The 20,225-nt window shown below is 47.9% G+C and overlaps 1 protein-coding gene across 1 annotated transcript in view; it reads right to left on the bottom strand.

The window, feature by feature from the left end:
* The window catches only part of LOC134412311 (uncharacterized), an 89,116-nt gene that overhangs the window by 11,550 nt on the left and 57,341 nt on the right, over positions 1–20,225 (bottom strand). Inside the window, 1 exon segment of the mRNA XM_063146211.1 lies at positions 9,670–11,086. Within this exon segment, the coding sequence (XP_063002281.1) occupies positions 9,670–11,086 (1,417 nt within the window).

Below are 20,225 nucleotides of genomic sequence, written 5' to 3'. Positions count from 1 at the left end.
CAGCTGAAAGAAGAAACCCAAGAGTTGGTTATTTCAATTATCAGAGGAACCAATGATAATCAAGAAAACTGAAAACTATTGTGGCCCTCAAATTCATTTTTTTAATGTTTAGAGTTGGACTTTTAGGACAAAGTGGTCTGGTCTGCACATCATGCAGCAACTCTGGGTAACCCTGAGCATTCTGGTGTGTTCAAGCCTCATTGCGGAAGGAGCAAGAACAAAGCCCTGGTGATGAGTGTGGCTAGTGGGGGGAGGGGAGGGATCCCAGCTGGGAACAGGGAGGCCTTTGGGAGAAGGCAGAAAGAGAGAGAGACGTTCCTTCTGACCCTTCGCTCGAATAAACTCGTGAAAGCCTGGCAGCAGTGCAACATTCATTTTATAATGGAGATCTGGTTAAAGAAAAGTAATTCACAACCAAGCTGAGCAAGGCGGTCTACAAGGATATGGGGTGGGGAATGTGCAGAGGAAGATATTTTTCTCCCTCTCCCACAGTAATATTATTATTATTATTATTATTATTATTATTATTATTATTATTATTATTTATTTATTTATATAGCACCATCAATGTACATGGTGCTGTACAGATTACACAGTAAATAGCAAGACCCTGCCGCATAGGCTTACAATCTAATAAAGTTGTAGCAAACAATAAGGAGGGAGAGAGAATGCAAACAGGCACAGGGAAGTGTAAACAGGCACCGGGTAGGGTGAAGCTAACAGTATAGAGTCAGAACAAACTCAATATTTAAAAGCTATAGGGAAAAGAAAAGATTTTAGCTGAGTTTTAAAAGCTGTGATTGAGTTTGTAGTTCTCAAGTGTTCTGGAAGAGGGTTCCAGGCGTAGGGGGCAGCAGAAGAAAAAGGACGAAGCCGAGTAAGGGAAGTAGAGGCCCTTGGGCAGGCGAGAAGCATGGCATCAGAGGAGCGGAGAGCACGAGCGGGGCAATAGTGTGAGATGAGAGAGGAGAGATAGGCAGGAGCTAGACCATGAAAAGCTTTGAAGGTCAACAGGAGAAGTTTATATTGGATTCTGGAGTGAATTGGAAGCCAATGAAGAGATTTCAGAAGTGGAGTGACATGGCCAGAGCGGCAGGCCAAGAAGATGATCTTAGCGGCAGAGTGGTGGACAGAGACCAGCGGACTGATGTGAGACGAAGGAAGGCCAGAGAGAAGAAGGTTGCAGTAGTCCAACCGAGAGATAACCAGTGCGTGAACAAGAGTCTTGGCAGAAGAGACAGACAAAAATGTTCGAATCCTGGCAATATTATACAGGAAGAAACAACAAGATTTAGCTACTGCCTCAATATGAGGAATAAAGGAGAGCGAGGAGTCAAATATAAAGCCAAGACTACGAGCTTCCTTGACCGGAGTAAGCGTGACATCGTTGACAGTAAGAGAGAATGAGAGGTGAGGAGAAGGTTTAGGAGGAAAAACAAGCAATTCAGTCTTTGCCATATTAAGTTTCAAACGACGATGAAGCAGCCAGGCTGAGATATCTGAAAGACATGCCGAGATACGATCGTGAACATCAGGAGAAAGTTCCGGAGATGAGAGATATAATTGTGTATTATCGGCATACAGGTGATATTGGAGGCCATGAGATTGAATAAGCTTACCCAAGGGCAGCATGTATAAAGAAAACAACAACGGGCCAAGCACCGAGCCTTGCGGAACCCCTACTGAAAGGGGAAAAGAGGAGGACGAGCTGCTGTTAGCCGACACGCTGAAAGAGCAACCCTCTAGATAGGAGGCGAACCAGTTATAGACAGAGCCACAGAGTCCAAGGTCATGGAGGGAATCTAAGAGAAGATCGTGATCAACCGTGTCAAAGGCTACAGTTAGATCAAGGAGAATAAGAATGGAATAATGGCCTTTAGACTTGGCAGTAAGAAGAATAGAACCCAAATGGGGTCCTGTCAAGGAGCTGATGGGTGGGATGGGTGTGAAATTCAGGACAGATCAAAAGAAGGACTTCGGCTCACAGCACAGATGGTTGTCCAGCTGCCTCTTGAAGGCCGCTAGTGTGGGTCTTTCCTGCCAGCAGAGCAGATCCCAGCTGGGAACAGGGAGGCCTTTGGGAGAAGGCAGAAAGAGAGACTTTCCTTCTGACCCTTCACTCTGTCCCAATCATTCAGAGTATCTGAAGCCCTTCCTGTCTACAGCAGCCCAAAACACGGTCAGAAGAAGGAGGCCATCCTCACAATGCAGGTGAACACCACTGTTAATCTGGTGCTAAAAGGGTTAAATTATGCTGCAAGAAGAAGGCTACATCAAGTGAAATATGGATGATCTGATCTGGAATGGGGTAGCTTGAGTGAGGGTTTTGGGAAGATTTACAAGACACCCTGAAAGACCCCAGACTCATATCTGAATTACCCCCAGAGGTATAAGCCAGACCATTGAGTCATGGACCTGAAGACCTTAAAGTTAATTCCATGCTAATTAATGTTATACTATTAATTAAGATTCTAGCTAAGACTTGCAGGACTGTCTTTGAAGAAAGGGGGAAAAACCCACAGTGGAGCACGTTCAAGGCCACAGTGAGCTGAATGAGAGAGCTGAGCATGCTCAGATGTCCACTAAGAGGGGGAATACCCTGTTTTGAGATCTTGTGCACCTGCTGATAAGAGAATATCCTCACTCGAAGTTGGGCGTGGAAAGTCATAATACTAAGCAAACGTGGCACTTGGGAGACGGTGTTTGGGTGGATATGACCAAATACATCTGAAGAAGAACACGAGCTCAAAGAAGATGTCCTCTACGCCAATCAGATAGGACGCCCCGATGGCAGCCATGTTTCCTAGGACCCCAGGAGTATAACATGTGAGATATTGGGGAGGGGGAGACACCTAACTTCTGATTGGAGAATGGGTGGTCTAATCACGTGTCCGTGCCAATTGTGATTGGGAGATGGTGGTCTCCTCACTCGTGGACCCCCACCTTTGGGCCAGAACAAGGGTATCAAAGCACAGGTAGCAGAGCTGGAAGGCGGAATTTTAAAAATTATTTTATTTTTTGGAATTTGGTTATTTGCTTTTCAACTTCACCTCAGACATTTGGAGTGATGCAGTTGAGTAATTATGAATTTCTTTATGCCAATAGACTTTGGGACTTAGAATATTTCCCTGAAAGTTTAGATTCTGGGACTTGGACTTATTTCCTGCAGCTGGAACTAGAAATTATTTCCAAGTCTTAGAAGTTCTCTGACTTCTGCTTTTGCTCTTCACATGCCCAGAGGAATTTAGTAATCCTTCAGTATAGCTTTTAGATTCAAATAGTGTGCAAGAGGAAGAACAGGGAGGGTTAACTGCTGTGTTTTAGAATAGTCCAAAGTGTTTTAGTTTAGCTTTGAACCACAAGTAACAAACAGAAGCGGATAAGGAAGAGTCATCACACCGCTAGAAGCTTATTAGCTAAGTTTGTAATACCTGCTTTGGCAACAATCTTGTATTTGCATTTCATTCTCTTTTCTTCTAACCTTAGATGTAATAAAAAAATCATCCAGTTCTGAGAGAAAGACCTCAGAGCTAAGAAGCCATAAGGCTGCCATTGTTACACACCATAATGTCACCTCTGCAGAAAACACTAAAGTCAAAGTCGGACAAGATCCATGGGCTGATGCCTTAATGAGCACCAACAGGAAGAGAAACCAGCCACTGCAACAATTTATACAGCCAAAGCCCAATGTGAACTGGGAGCTAAGATTATTTGCTCACACCTTAGTGTTTTGTGGCTATCCAAAACCAAGAGGTACGCTCCCGCAGAATGATCGCACATTGCATCTAATTAAAATCTTAAAAGCCATTTCTATTGATTTGCTTACTCCAACTAAAATTCTGAAGGTGGAATATTTGTTTTATAACTACACCCACGCGCGTGCCGTGGTGACCTTCAAGGATAGCATAATAGCTAAAAAGATATATGATAAGAGACTGGAAATATTGTCTCTGGGCATAACAGTAGCTAGATATTTTAAAAACCTGACACATCCCCTATCCCTGCTAGGTCTTTGCAAAGGTGGGACGTGTAAGTCCAACACAGCTCCCACTAGTGAAATAGTGGTAATGTTGTATGTTTATATAGTGTAGAAAACAAATAAAAATTATTAAATATATATATATATATATATTTAGGTGTCAATTTCTCCTCAACTGGCTCATGGAAAAATCATTTTGATAAAACTAAAAAAAATTCCATCAATACTGTTAATTCCTTAATATGATTCTATTGGGGCAGTGGTGGCAAACAGATCCCTCCTGTTCTAAAAATTTACAAGGCTAAAGTTGCTGCCCAGATTTGTAATGGTGCCGAACTTTGGGGGTCTTCTCTGAAAATAGACTTAGAAATAGCCCAAAACAATTACCTACGGGCCATTTTAGGTTTACCCAAAGGATTTGAAACTTCTATCCTTCGGCTGGAAGCCGGCCTTCGTTCAGTGAAGGCTAGAGTTCATATACATGCCATTAAATACTGATTGAAATTGAGAAAAGGAATAGGCTCAGCTTGAGTTTTGGCTAAATGTCAAATGTTTAGAAATGTTTAGAAATGTTTAGAAATGTTTGGCTAAATGTTTAGAAATGTCAAGATACAACTGTAAGATAAATCCGCCTTGGAATCAGGAAATTCTGCATCTTATTGATTTGTATGGTTTTCACTGGATTCTTTAGGTGCTCTAAGTTTTGAGAGAGCAGCACATTACTTGAAGTCTCATATCCAAAAATATGATTTCCACGCTGATCGCACTTCTGCCTGCTTGTCAAAACTTGCCCCCTGGTATGCTAAATTGCCTATTCATACGCCTTACCCTCAATATTTAAATAATAGAACTAATTCTAAGTGGAGATATGCATTTACAGCTCTTCGGTGCCAGTCAATGAACTCAGCAGTGATTCAGGGACGCTACCAACGGATTCCCCCTTGGAGGAAAGAGTTTGCCCATGTGGATCTAATATAGTTGAAGATTTAACTCACTACCTGCCTGTCTGCCCAATTTATGAAGATGTAAGAATAGCTTTGTTTAAAGACCTAGGTCTTATACCTAATAGGTCTCATTCTTACTTGATTAAATTTTTATTGGGGGATACCACTCCATCCATTTCTGGAAAAGTAGCCTGTTTTGCTTTTAAAGCATCAATTTTAAGGAGGAAGTTTTCTAATGATGATGATCAGGTTTTAAGTTGCAACTGAATGGAGTCTACTGAACAATGCTTTTGGACGATTTTAGTCTTGTAATGTAATCTTATATATTTGTAATATATTTGATTTTTCTGTTTTATTTGATTATATATATGTTTGTAATGGCTTCGGCTACACAAATAAACTTTCTTTACTTACTTTCTTTACTTACTTCTAACCAGAGACAGATTGTATAGGATATAACCAGCATGCCAATTCTTTTGCAATTTTTACAATAAATAGATTCTTCTTTACAATCACATCTGCGGTGATCCGTGTCGGCTGGGATTAAATGTTTATCTGTTTGGATCTGGGACTTGGACTTATTTTCTGCAGTTGGAACTTGAACTTATTTCCAAGTCTTAGAAGTTCTCTGACTTCTGCTTTTGCTCTTCACATGCCCAGAGGAATTTAGTAATGCTTCAGTATAGCTTTTAGATTCAAATAGTGTGCAAGAGGCCCTGCGTATTTAAAACTCATTTTGAATATTCAGTTTCTGATGTTGGAGAGCTTGCATATTTTTATAATTCACCACCTGCATGCAGCGTTACAAGGAGCTCATCCTGCAACCCAGGGAATGGAAGCAACCCGAAACAAAGCGAGGCACATTTTAGCACAGCAGTCGTAGTCATTCATACTCACCTCCAGGCACCATGTGGGGTGGGGGGTGAGCAGCCCAAGCCCCTGAGCCGGTGGGGGGCTACGGAGAGGGTCCCCTTTGCTGGCGGAGGTGACGCCTCTCCGCCGCTCTTGTGAACTGGACCAGTTCTGATGCTGGGAGTCCTCTGGGTCCCACCCTGGGCGGCTGCAGAGCGGAGCGCTTCCCCTGCTGAGGATGCTGCCTGGCCTTGCGCTTCCCCTGGCTTGCTCCTGCCTGGAGCCCTGTGGCATTGTGGGAGGTGAATTGCATGCTGGGAGTTGTAGTAGAGGCATGGAGGGGAGCTGGGAGGGAGAGGAAGTGGAGAGTGGAATCTGGAAGATGGGAGCCAGTGTTTGCTGGAGTCTCAGTTTTAGCGTGGGCTGAGAAGAAAGTAGCATTTCAGAAGCTGTCTCTGGCGTCTCAAGATGCTTGCAATGCAACAGTTCCTCGCATCCCCCCTTCCCCAAGGGCTCCTCCTCATCCCAGCGCTTGATCGGTCCCTCTGCTGAGTGTTCCCCAAGGTCTTCTCGGTCTCCTGTTTCAGCTCAAGCAGCCGCAGGGAGAGGAAGAACAGACCCCCCTCCTCCTCCTCCTCCTCCAAAATAAAGTCTCAGCTTGTTCTGCCAGGAAGCTGAATGTCAAAGGTGGATGTGACATTACGGCCTCTTCTCCCTTTGACAAGACTGACCGAACTGATATTTGTGCACAGGAGAATTTGAAATAGGGAATCAGTTTTGCATCTTTCAGTATTATTATAATAATAATATTATTATTATTATCGGGCTACTACCTGGAACAACAGTCTTGCGATTAAACCGGGGATTGCCCTGGGAATTAAAGGTAAGAAATCTACAAAAGAAGCTATATTTCAGTAGCTTCTTTTGTAGATTTCTTACCTTTAATACCCAGGGCAATCCCCCATTGGTAGATTGTTTGGACTTAGAAGGACTAATTGTTGCACTCATTTGTATTGGAGAGTTGTGACGCATTTGTATAATTTCATGCTTACTAAATGCATACTTGTTCAAGCGCTGTCTTTGCAAGTTTTATTCTGATGAAGCCCCACACGAGTAGATTTCAGCATATACTGAGGGCAGCGAAAGGGAACAAAACCCAGCTTTTTCAAATTTGGCACGGCAGATCAGTTTCCCAGACTGATAGATAGCAACTTTCATTTTTTCTGTTGTTTGGAAACACAAAGATTCAAAATGTATTAATGTCCTGGTTAATGCCATGTTTTGGGCCACCTTGTGAGCAAATACTTTAATGTGGGGTTTCTGCATCCAACCAGCTGGTGTTCCAACTAACAGATCATTCAGTTTTGCAGGTGATATGGGGAGTCCTTTGCCAACAAGATCCCCTAATCTGTAAAATCCTCTGGCTTCCCATTCCCTGTATTGTCCACATTTGTACCATTCACAAAATGCCGGGTGGTCCAGGAATGGGAGGAGGGGGAAATGGGGCAAGCTTTGTCACCCATTGCTTCCAAACTGAAAAGGGAGCCTGGGTAAATGGGTTGGTTATGTGTGCCAGGTTTGACGGCCTCATAGGAAGGAAAATCGTTCCCCTTAACGATGGAACTGTTTGTACCATTTTGGGTATTCCTGTCAAGAGCTAGCTTTTGAAGCCTAGCTTTTCTCTCTCTGTGGGCAAAAGTAGTCTTTGCCCCTTCTTAAGGAATTCTTCTGAAACCTGGACAGGGAGAGTCTCAAAGAGGAACCGGGGTGGAATCAACATTGTCAGCGTGGCAATTCTGCCCAGCCGGGATAGATTTAATTTGCTCCAGGCATGGAAGTCCTGTCTGCTTTCCCATATCCAGGCGGGACCCTTCCCTGTTGTCCCTTTGCTGGAGGGGATGTGGGAATGTTGGGACGCGGATCCATATGTGCTGGGACTGTCCCCAGATTCAACACTTCTGGTTTGGAGCATTTATGTATTTATTTATTTCACTTATATACCGCTCCCATAGCCAGGGCTCTCTGGGCGGTTTACAGAAATTCTAAATTTGGGGTGATTACAGATGTTGAGAGTTGCGTCATTGTGCCAGAACCCCTCTTAGTCCTGTTATGGCAAATGGATAATGTCAGAGGCAATTTGCCACACTGTGAAGTAATCCTGTTTTTATTGCTAGCAGCGCGCCTAGAAATAGTACGACATTGGGAAACAGGGGTGGTTCTCCAATATCTGGGAAACTGCACTTCCAGAGAGACCCCCAGAATTCTGAGAGGGGTGGCCAAACACAAGCACACCATGGAAATCTGGTTTCCCTGCCTTATTTAGAGTATTTTTATCCCGCCCCTCAGCCAGAAAGGCTCTCGGAGCGGCTTACAATTGATCAGTAAGGAAGACAGTCCGGGCCGTCAGGCTTACATTCTAAAAAAGATGCGACACACAAGGAAAAGGGGACGGGGAGGGAAGATTTATGAACAAAGGGATGGAGGCCTAGAAGCCTGTGACATCCCAAACATCACTCTGGAGGGATCTAATTAAATCAGCGGTGCTGTAAGGACATTCTACGGTTGATGAAATTAAAATAAGATCGTTGACTGTTATTGTATTTGTTGACTATATTTGTTGACTATAAGCTTGTTGTACAATGCACTATAACTAAATAAAATAAAGTTTTTAAAACCCAGCTTGTTCGTGTTGAGATTCCTGGGGAGCAGAGGCTGGTGGCTCTGCCTCTGGTGGGGCTCTGATTCCATTTCCGGCTTCATTCTGAAATTTATTTATTTAATTTATTTATTACATTTAGATATTACAAATAGCTGAAGCTCTTTGGGCAGTTTACAAAAATTAAGTAAGTATTCAAAATTTAAAAATCTTCAGAAGCATAAAAACAACAGTTTAAAAACAACATAAAACGCACAAGCTTAAAACTGCAATAAAGAAAGCTGAAGACTGCAACCAAAATAAAAAAAATACCTAGCAGCAATAGACACATTTAAAATGCAATACATGGTTGAAGACAACAGAGCTGATGTGCATTATCACAGGAATAGTCACAATATGAATCTTTATTTATGTATTTGTTTGCAATATTTCTCCAAAATAGATAAAACGGGTCAGGTCCTGACGATAGCCGAGCTGCTGCCTTCTGCACTGGCTCCAGCATCCGAAGCAGCCTTAAGGGCAGCCCCAGATGGAGCGCATTGCAGTCTTCCAGCCTTGAGGTTCCTAGCGCCTGCACCTCTGTGGCCAAGACATCCTTATCCCGGGGAGGGTGCGTTTGACAGCTCTTACTCTATCGTTCAATGTGGGCGGTGTGGACGAAACCCAGTCCACTTCTGCTCAAACTTGGAAACAAATTGATCACAGCACATTTTCCAAATCAGGCAGGAGCACCAGAGAAGGCCTCCTGGCTCAGCATGTTCACGTATTTCTTGCAGTAATCAGCAGGGTGAGTTTGCTACCCTTCCAGGCGTAGTTCTCCCAATATTCTCAGTTATTTGAGAGATTGGGCCAAGAAATGAGGCCTTTGGGGGTGCTGGTTCCACCACAGTATTGGATGAAAGGCAGCTGCAGGTAACATGGAAAGGGAGCTTCGCTGGCAAAGACTGTGTGCACCTGTCCTGGAGAGAAGATCTTTCATTCTGCGCTTGATTCTTTGAAAAGGAAGGGCTGTGTTCCATTTGAAAATCCTCCCTCATTCCAGAAAATGCGATTTTGGGTACTTGCAACGTTGGAAGACCTAACAGTATGCTAAGCATTTAAAAGGCTACTTCCCTGTGTGGATCCTGTAATGGCGATGCAGATGCGAGCTCAGACTGAAACTCTTCCCGCACTCTAAGCATTTATAACGCTTCTCTCCTGTGTGGATCCTGTGATGGATGTCAAGGCTTGAGCTGTACTTGAAACTCTTCCCACACTCTAAGCATTTATAAGGCTTCTCTCCTGTGTGGGTCCTGTGATGGTTGTTAAGGCTTGACCTCTGATTGAAACTCTTCCCACACTCTTAGCATTTATAGGGCTTCTCGCCTGTGTGGATCCTGTGATGGGCGTTAAGGCTTGAGCTCTCATTGAAACTCTTCCCGCACTCGAAGCATTTATAAGGCTTCTCTCCTGTGTGGGTCCTGTGATGGTTGTTAAGGCTTGACCTCTGATTGAAACTCTTCCCACACTCTAAGCATTTATAGGGCTTCTCTCCTGTGTGGATCCTGTGATGTATTTTAAGGCTATTGCTATCAGTGAAATCCTTCCCACACACTAAGCATTTATAAGGCTTCTCTCCTGTGTGGGTCCTGTGATGGCGATACAGATGTGAGCTCCGACTGAAACTCTTCCCGCACACTAAGCATTTATAGGGCTTCTCTCCTGTGTGGTTCCTTTGATGTATTTTAAGGCTATTGCTATCAGTAAAACTCTTCCCACACTCTAAGCATTTATAAGGCTTCTCTCCTGTGTGGATCCTGTGATGGCAATACAGATGTGAGCTCCGACTGAAACTCTTCCCGCACACTAAGCATTTATAGGGCTTCTCTCCTGTGTGGTTCCTTTGATGTATTTTAAGGCTATTGCTATCAGTAAAACTCTTCCCACACTCTAAGCATTTATAGGGCTTCTCTCCTGTGTGGATCCTGTGATGTATTTTAAGGCTATTGCTATCAGTGAAATCCTTCCCACACACTAAGCATTTATAAGGCTTCTCTCCTGTGTGGGTCCTGTGATGGCGATACAGATGTGAGCTCCGACTGAAACTCTTCCCGCACACTAAGCATTTATAGGGCTTCTCGCCTGTGTGGACCCTGTGATGGGCGTTAAGGGTTGACCTGTCACTGAAACTCTTCCCGCACTCTAAGCATTTATGAGGCTTCTCTCCTGTGTGGGTCCTGTGATGGGTGTCAAGGCCTGAAATCTGACTGAAACTCTTCCCACACTCTAAGCATTTATAGGGCTTCTCGCCTGTGTGGATCCTGCGATGGGCGTTAAGGGTTGACCTGTCACTGAAACTCTTCCCACACTCTAAGCATTTATAGGGCTTCTCGCCTGTGTGGATCCTGCGATGGGCGTTAAGGGTTGACCTGTCACTGAAACTCTTCCCGCACTCAAAGCATTCATAGGGCTTTCCCCCTGTGTGGATCCATTGATGGGAGTTAAGACCTGACCTCCGACTAAAACTCATCCCGCACTCTAAGCATTTATAAGGCTTCTCGCCTGTGTGGATCCTGCGATGGGTGTCAAGGCCTGAACTCCGACTGAAACTCTTCCCGCACTCTAAGCATTCATAGGGCTTCTCGCCTGTGTGGATCCTGTGATGGCGATACAGAACTGAGCTCCGACTGAAACTCTTCCCGCACTCTAAGCATTCATAGGGCTTCATGCCTGTGTGAATTCTTTCATGCAGCCTCCCATCAGCTGAAAGAAGAAACCCAAGAGATGGTTATTTCAATTAGCAGAGGAGCCGATGATAATCAAGAGAACTGAAAACTAGTGTGGCCCTCAAATTCATTTTTTTAATGTTTACAGGTGGCCTTTTAGGACCTAGGGGCCTGGTCTGCACATCATGCAGTAACTCTGGGTAACCCTGAGCATTCTGGTGTGTTCAAGCCTCATTGCGGAAGGAGCAAGAATAAAGCCCTGGTGATGAGTGTGGCTAGTGTGGGGAGGGGGGAGGTCCCAGCTGGGAACAGGGAGGCCTTTGGGAGAAGGCAGAAAGAGAGAGAGAGGGAGAGACGTTCCTTCTGACCCTTCGCTCGAATAAATTCATCGTGAAAGCCAGACAGCAGTGCAACATTCATTTTATAATGGAGGTCTGGTTAAAGAAAAGTAATTCACAACCTAGCTGAGCAAGGCGGTCTACAAGGATGTGGGGTGAAGAATGTGGAGAGGGAGACATTTTTCTCCCTCTCCCACAGTAATAGAACGCAAATGGGGTCCTGTCAAGGAGCTGATGGGTGGGATGGGTGTGAAATTCAGGACAGTTCAAAGGAAGGACTTCGGCTCACAGCACAGAGTCCAACTCTGGAATTCACCAGCACAAGATGTGGTGATGGCCACCGACTGGGATGGCCCAAAGAGGGTGTTGGAGCATTTCCTGGAGGGGAAGGCTATCGAGGGCTACCAGTTTTGATGGCGAAGTCCAATCTCCAGGATCAGAGGCAGGAAGCCTTTTGAAACTGGTTGCTGGGGAACATGGGCGGGAGGGTGCTGTTGCACCATGTCCTGCTTGTGGGTCCCTGACACAAGCAAGACATGGCAGCTTTCTGTAGATAACATCACGAATACTCTAAATGCCCTGAAGAAGGACGCAACTGCGTCCTTTCAACTGCGTTCGAAACGTGTAGGCATCTTCGCACTTTGGCACTTTAATAAATACTCCTGCAATTATTAAGTTTGAAGATTACTTGGTTCCACCCTTGCCTTTGGCTATTTTTTACTCCCCCCCGGGGTTTTCCTTGTTTTTGCACTTGGAAGGGAAAAGTGGCAGATCCTTCCTTCTTAAAATTTATAAAAAAGCATGATATAATTTTGCTGCAGGAGACCTGGGCCACGGATGATATTGCGTTGGACGGCTTTGCAGCATATCTGTGATTAAAACCGCAAAATTGTGGTTTTAATTTTTGTGAACCGCCCAGAGAGCTTCGGCTATTAGGCGGTATAAAAATGTAATAAATAAATAAATAAATAAATAAATAAATACTAGATGCAGAACTAAGCAGAAAGGGGGGCCGGCCTAAAGGGGATCTCTTACTTTTGGTTAATTTAAGTACTGAAGCTAAGTTTATCATTCTTGATCCTCTCCCTGGGCTTGCAAATGCCCTGATTGTAAAATCTAAGTGGGCAAGTCTATTTCTTATAAATGTGTATCTCCCCCCTCAGCGCCAAAAGAAATTGGTAAAGGAAACCTGGTGCAGACTAGAAGAATATATGTCTTGCTCTGTACCCGGAAGCCTCCATTTTCATGGCAGGCGGTTTAAATGCTAGAACGGGACAAAGTGAGGAGGCTATATATTCGTATTTTGATATACCCCCGCCTATAAACGAAGAGATTTTAAAATTCCCAGTTAGACATTCTAAAGACAAGGGATGCAACTTCGCGGGGTTATGCCTCTGCTAAATAGGCTAGATTTGTGTATTGTTAATGGGAGAGCGAATGGTGACAGTAATGGAGAATTTACTTTTCTATCACGCTTAGGAGCTTCTACAATTGACTATTTCATTGTTTCCTCTGGTCTATTTCGGGCAGTGACCACGTGTGTAGTGGAAAGATGTATAGAAAGTGATCACCTACCCTGGTCCTATTTTTAAACTATGGCAACCAAAGAATCCATGCAGAACAAAACCTTCAAAACCTTTTAACGCAAAAGACCCTACCAAAAAAATCCTTCTCCCAGTGTACTTCTAAGCGGTGATTCGATAAGGAATGTGTAATTATGAAAAAATCCTGGGTCTTTCTGATGCTTCAGGGCCCTGCATATATTTAAAACTCATTTTGAAAGTTCAGTTTCTGATGTTGGAGAGCTTGCATAGTTTCAGAAATCACCACCTGTGTGCAGCGTTACAAGGAGCTCATCCTGCAACCCAGGGAATGGAAGCAACCCGAAGCAAAGGGAGGCACATTTCAGCACAGCAGTCGTAGTCATTCATACTCACCTCCAGGCACCATGTGGGGTGGGGGGTGAGCAGCCCAAGCCCCTGGGCCGGTGGGGGGCTACGGAGAGGGTCCCCTTTGCTGGCGGAGGTGACGCCTCTCCGCCGCTCTTGTGGACTGGACCAGTTCTGATGCTGGGAGTCTTCTGGGTCCCACCCTGGGCGGCTGCAGAGCGGAGCGCTTCCCCTGCGGAGGAGGCTGCCTGGCCTTGCGCTTCCCCTGGCTTGCTCCTGCCTGGGTTCCTGTGGAATTGTGGTAGGTGTATTGCATGCTGGGAGTTGTAGTAGAGGCATGGAGGGGAGCTTGGAGGGAGCAAGGAATTGGAGGGTGGAGTCTGGAAGATGGGAGCCAGTGTTTGCTGGAGTCTCAGTTTTAGCGTGGGCTGAGAATAAATAATGAGTGTTTTGTGACTGGCCACGCTTGCCGTTTTATGAATAGGCAAGCCACACCTCATAGCAGCCATTTTGTGAGAATTCCCATGACACTCTGAAAAATAAAATAAAATCCAAATGTGCCCACTGATCCAACAGGGTTGGAGGCCCCTGCCCTACAATAACAAAAGGGAAAAAAATGGGTGGGCCAAATCTGGAAATTTATTGTTCCAAGATGCGATGGATAAAACCTAGGGTGACCACATGAAAAGGAGGACAGGGCTCCTGTATCTTTAACAGTTGCATAAAAAAGGGAATTTCAGCAGGTGTCATTTGTATAGATGGAGAACCTGGTGAAATGTCCTCTTCATCGCCACAGTTAAAGCTGCAGGAGCTATACTAGAGTGACCAGATTTAAAAGAGGACATTTCACCAGGTTCTCCATCTATACAAAGGACACCTGCTGAAATTCCCTTTTCAATGCAACCGTTAAAGATACAGGGGCCCTGTCCTCCTTTTCATAGGGTCACCTTATAAAACCCATCCCTGCAGTAAATGAATCCATCTGTGTTTCATTACAGTTCCTTATGAAGTCTAGAACTTGTAGCAAGGTCCCAAGCTGTACAACGACAGAGCTTCATGCAGCAGTATGAACTGAACCAATGTGCCTTAGAAGGGGATTTTCTTCTCCTTCTCCCCACTGAATTTATTTAGAAGAGGCTTTCAGTCCTGTCCCCATGCAGAATATATGGCAAAACATAGCTATCTTCTCCCTGCTATTATACTGGAGATTGAACCTGAGCCTTCTCCATCCGAAACATGCCCTGTCCCGCTGAGCTACCGTCGATGCCAGGGATAATTCATCCTAGGAAGCTGCCTGCATTGTCTGTTTATCCAGGGAGCCCAATATTTTTTCTCCTGAAATGCAATAGGAGAAGAGAGAGAAGGGATGAGGGCCTTTCTCATCCCCTAACTCCTTTTAACAGGCAATACCTGGATTGAACTGGGACCTTCTGCTGGTAAAGTCACTGATGGTTCACTGTTCTACCGCTAATCTTTCTTGAGTCGTTTGCCACCAACTTCTCTCCTTCCCTCAGAAGCAAGAAACTGGGATCAGAAGGCGGACATATCTTTTAAGAAGATAAACCTTCTTACCTGCGTACAGCATCGAAGCAAGCGAAGTCCAAATCATTGCAGCCCCGTTTTGGAACACAGCAGGGAGAAGAAATGAAATGAGCGGAGGAGAAAGTTCTTGTGGATGAAGCTCCAGTTTTCCCACAGGAAATCCCCTTTTATCACCCCACGGGTTAGAAAGAGTGGGAAACCCCCAAAAGATTATCAGAGTCTACTGCAGAAAGCAGAAGTGAAGGACAGTTTTGCAAAATAGGCCCAAACCACAAAATTCCTGCTGATCTGAGTATTCTGATGAAGAATCTTTATTTTGGGGTGTGTGTGTGTAGGTGGGTCACAAGAGCCCTTTAAGAATTGGGTGGGGGGCTTTGGTCATCACTCTTACGTTATTCTTTTCTTAGTGGCTTTTTAACCCAGTTGTTTGTGGCTGATGATCTGTTGGTAGTACTGGCAGGTCAACATACTGGCAGGGGAAGCTACTGGGAGGTCAAGGTACTGGCAGGTGAAGCAAATGGTAGTTTGGCTGGATAGCAGAGAAACTTTTGGGAATGCTCCCTAGCCTTTCCCAAAGAACTACATTTCCCAGAGTACCCCAGGATGTGAGAATGACAGTTTCAACCAGTTTTATGCATGTAGTATACCCCAGTATAAATGCTGAGGTGAGGTCTTAACTCTGCTATTGAAAGAAGCAGACTTCAGGGCTCAGAGTCCTCCAGTAGAAACGCTGACGTTGAGATGAACAGGCGGCAGTGCTCAGTGGTGGCCACGAGAGGGCAACCCCGTATAAACACTCCTGGTAAATGTTCACATCTGCACATTTCACAACCAGCAACCATTCCAAAAGGCTTCACTGGTCTGGATGTGATGGATAAGTGGGGCCATTTCACCACCAGCAGTTTCCTAATTTTTTCACCTCATTTCCCCCCTCTTCCCTCCTCATCCTTTTTTCCTTGTCTGTCATGACTTTTTATATTGTAAGTCTGCGGGCAGGGACTGTCTTCTTGTACTGATTGTATGTACGCTGCTCTGGAAAGGTTTTTGCCTGAGGAGCAAGCAGGATAAAAATGCTGTAAATTAATAAATATGTTTTCTCCTCCACGGCTAATAGTGGTGTATGTATGTTTGTGGTCGGGATCTGGATTGGAGCCGTGTGTGTACGGTTAGACCAGCCTTCTCCAACTATAACTCCCAGCATTCCTGACCACTGGCCATGCAGGTTGAGGCTGATGGGAGTTAAAGTGTGAAACATTTGGAGGGCACCAGGTTGGGGAAAGCTGAGATGGATGACTGACATTCTCCCTCTGCTACCGCCTGGATCCAAACTGGTTCTTCCACGGCAGTGTTGAGCTCACCTATCAGGCGCCCTTTAAAACTCCCACAAGGCACCAGAGCTCTGTCGAGGGCATTGTGCGAAATTTAAAGGACAAGTCTGCACCTGCAAATTCCCTTCTTCGTGGCGGTCGTCGGAAGAGCAGCTGTGGAGACGGAGCGCAGCGTGGAAGGGGCGAGTTTTGCTTAGGGGGGTCGCGGCGCGCGTGGGGGGGCCCCGGGGAGAATTAGCGAGCCTCTCCGCCGCCCTCCCTCCCCCCGCTTCCTTTCAGGCACGGAAAGGCGCTTCCTGGGCGTCCACGGAGGCCTTTTTCGAGCTTAAAGGAAACGCGGGAGGGGCGGGGTTTCGAGGGGGCGGGGCCCTGGCTTTGGGGAGGGCGGAGTTAGTTTGGCTTCCCAGGCAGCGACCCCCCACTCCGAAAATGCACCCCCCGCACTGCTTTCTTTAGGCTGCGATTGTGCCAATGGTGCCTTTTTACGAGCCTAAAGGAAGGAGAGGAGGGGGCATTTTTGAAGGGGGGGCATAACTTTGGGAGAGGGGTTACTTGTGGCCTCCCAAGCAGCGACCCCCACTCCGAAAATGCCCCCCACTACTTCCTCTAGGCTCCATTCGTCCGAATGGAGCCTAAAGAAAGGCGAGGAGGGGGCATCTTTGGGGAGGGGGGAGTTAGCTTTGGGACGTGGGGTAGTTTGGCTTCCCAGGATGCGCCCCCCACTCCGAAAATGCCCCCCGCACTGCTTCTTTTAGGCTCTATTCGTGCCAATAGAGCCTCAAGGAAGCAGGGGAGGGGGCATTTTTCAAGGGGGGGTAGCATTGGGAGGGGGAGTTAGAGGGCTCATTTTTGAAAGGGGGGATAGCTTTGGGAGGGGGTTAATATTCGCCTCCCAAGCAGCGACCCCCCACTCCGAAAACGCCCCCCCCGCACTGCTTTCTTTAGGCTGCGACTGTGTCAATGGTGCCTTTTTACGAGCCTAAAGGAAGGAGAGGAGGGGGCATTTTTGAAGGGGGGCATAGCTTTGGGTGGGGGGTTAGTTTGGCTTCCCAGGCAGCGACCCCCCACTCCGAAAATGCACCCCCCGCACTGCTTTCTTTAGGCTGCGATTGTGCCAATGGTGCCTTTTTACGAGCCTAAAGGAAGGAGAGGAGGGGGCATTTTTGAAGGGGGGGCATAGCTTTGGGTGGGGGGTTAGTTGTGGCCTCCCAAGCAGCGGCCCCCCACTCCGAAAATGACCCCCCCTGCTTCCTTTAGGCTCCATTCGTCCGAATGGAGCCTAAAGGAAGGCGAGGAGGGGGCATCTTTGGGGAGGGGGGAGTTAGCTTTGGGACGTGGGGTAGTTTGGCTTCCCAGGATGCGCCCCCCACTCCGAAAATGCCCCCCGCACTGCTTCTTTTAGGCTCTATTCGTGCCAATAGAGCCTCAAGGAAGCAGGGGAGGGGGCATTTTTCAAGGGGGGGTAGCATTGGGAGGGGGAGTTAGAGGGCTCATTTTTGAAAGGGGGGATAGCTTTGGGAGGGGGTTAATATTCGCCTCCCAAGCAGCGACCCCCCACTCCGAAAACGCCCCCCCCCCGCACTGCTTTCTTTAGGCTGCGACTGTGCCAATGGTGCCTTTTTACGAGCCTAAAGGAAGGGGAGGAGGGGGCATTTTTGAAGGGGGGGCATAGCTTTGGGAGGGGGGAGTTAGCTTTGGGAGGGGGGTTAGTTTGGCTTCCCAGGCAGCGACCCCCACTCCGAAAATGCACCCCCCGCACTGCTTTCTTTAGGCTGCGATTGTGCCAATGGTGCCTTTTTACGAGCCTAAAGGAAGGAGAGGAGGGGGCATTTTTGAAGGGGGGGCATAGCTTTGGGAGAGGGGTTAGTTGTGGCCTCCCAAGCAGCGGCCCCCCACTCCGAAAATGACCCCCCCTGCTTCCTTTAGGCTCCATTCGTCTGAATGGAGCCTAAAGAAAGGCGAGGAGGGGGCATCTTTGGGGAGGGGGGAATTACCTTTGGGAGGGGGGGTTAGTTTGTCTTCCCAGGCAGCGCCCCCCACTCCGAAAATGCCCCCCGCACTGTTTCTTTTAGGCTCTATTCGTGCCAATAGAGCTTCAAGGAAGCAGGGGAGGGGGCATTGGGAGGGGGAGTTAGAGGGCTCATTTTTGAAAGGGGGGATAGCTTTGGGAGGGGGGTTAGTTGTGGCTTCCCAGGCAGCGCCCCTCACTCCGAAAATGCGCCCCCTGCTTCCTTTAGGCTCCATTCGTCCGAATGGAGCCTAAGAGAAGACGAGGAGGGGGCGTCTTTGGGGAGGGGGTGCTAGCTTTGGGGGGGTTAGTTGTGGCTTCCCAGGCAGCGACCCCCACTCCGAAAATGCCCCCCCTGCTTCCTTTAGGCTCCATTCGTCCGAATGGAGCCTAAGAGAAGACGAGGAGGGGGCGTCTTTGGGGAGGGGGGAGCTAGCTTTGGGGGGGTACTTTGGCTTCCCAGGCAGCGCCCCCCACTCCGAAAATGCGCCCCCCGCAGTCAGGCTCCGTTGTAGCTAATGGCCACTTTTTCCGAGCCTGATGGAGCGCGGAGCATTTTCGGAGCGGGGGTCGCTGCTGCAGAGGGGCCAACTAAAGCGGTGGGGGGGGGACCCAGGTGTTCCTGCGCAGCTCGGGGGCGGGAGCAGGGTCGAGGGGGTCCAGAGAAGGGCACGAGCCCATGGCTGGCGTGGAGTGGCCGTGTAGGGCAGGGCTGGTCGGAAAGCGGGTCTGCGGGAGCTTGGGACTTGGCCCCGCAGCATTGGTGAGCCCGGGCCTCGCTGTCAGGGGCGCCTGGGAGCGAGACGGCACCCTCCGAGCAGCCCTAGAGGGTCGCCGCTCTTCTCCCCTGCGAGCCATGGCTGAGTGGGGCCAGCTCCGAAGGAGCGGCTCTGTGGCCTTGGGAAGGCCCCTTGCCGTGTTGAAGGCTGGGGAGCTGGAGCCCCGTGGGAAGGCGGCGCTCGGCAGTCCTAAGTGTGTTGTGCTTCCTTAAGAGGCCACCCGGGGCGAGAGGCTGGAGCAGGAGTTGCGAAGCCCATCGTGTAGCCCAGCCCAGTGGGAGGTGCGGCAGGCTCTTGGCAATGGGCGCTGTTGCTGGTCCTTCCTGTGTCCATTGGCTTGCAAGGCTGGCCGATGCACGCGGCGCCCCTGGCGAAGGCCGTTGGCAATGGCAGGTCTTGCGAGTGGTGGGCGTGCGTCTGCGCAATGTACGTGGCGCCCCTGGCGAAGGCCGTTGGCAATGGCAGGTCTTGCGAGTGGTGGGCGTGCGTCTGCGCAATGTACGTGGCGCCCCTGGCGAAGGCCGTTGGCAATGGCAGGTCTTGCGAGTGGTGGGCGTGCGTCTGCGCAATGTACGTGGCGCCCCTGGCGAAGGCCGTTGGCAATGGCAGGTCTTGCGAGTGGTGGCCCTGCGTCTGCGCAATGTACGTGGCGCCCCCTTGCGTTACTGAAGCCTGCACTGCAGCCTCCCATCTAAGTTCCCACAAGCACTTGCGGTCTGACGTATCCGGCTGGGGTAATTAAGTAGTTATCTCGATCAGGTGTGTGGGAGTTGGCGCTTGAAATATTAGTTCCGAATTGTTCCTTCCAACAGCTGGAATAGCACAGTGGGAAGGCGCTTGGCTGCGGAGCCAGAGCCTGGGAGTTCGAATCCCCGCTTGTGCCTGCCGGGGTCGGCCCAGCTAGATCACCCCTAGTCGAAGCGGCAATTGACGGGATTAAGTACCCTGCCGCAGCCCGAGTGGGGGCCCCTGGGGAGAGGTCCCTAGGAGGCGGAGAAAGGGGGGGAAGCCATGCAAAAGGGGAGAGAGGGAGGAGCCTTTTGCGCAGGCGCGAGAGGCGGCTGTATATATCTAAAAGATACTAAGTGCGAAGTTTTTCGCCTGGGGGCGTACTGTGATGCCCCCAGGTTACTTTAGGCATAACCGCCCCAGCCGCCTGTGACTTGTGCTGCGTCGCCACTGCCGCACAGTCTTTTGGGGTGTCT

Source organism: Elgaria multicarinata, chromosome 21 (genome assembly GCF_023053635.1).
Source record: "Elgaria multicarinata webbii isolate HBS135686 ecotype San Diego chromosome 21, rElgMul1.1.pri, whole genome shotgun sequence".
In the NCBI taxonomy this organism is placed as follows: Eukaryota; Metazoa; Chordata; class Lepidosauria; order Squamata; family Anguidae; genus Elgaria; species Elgaria multicarinata.
The sequence above is the reverse complement of the archived record's forward strand: the minus strand, read 5'-3'. Positions and strand labels throughout refer to the sequence as shown.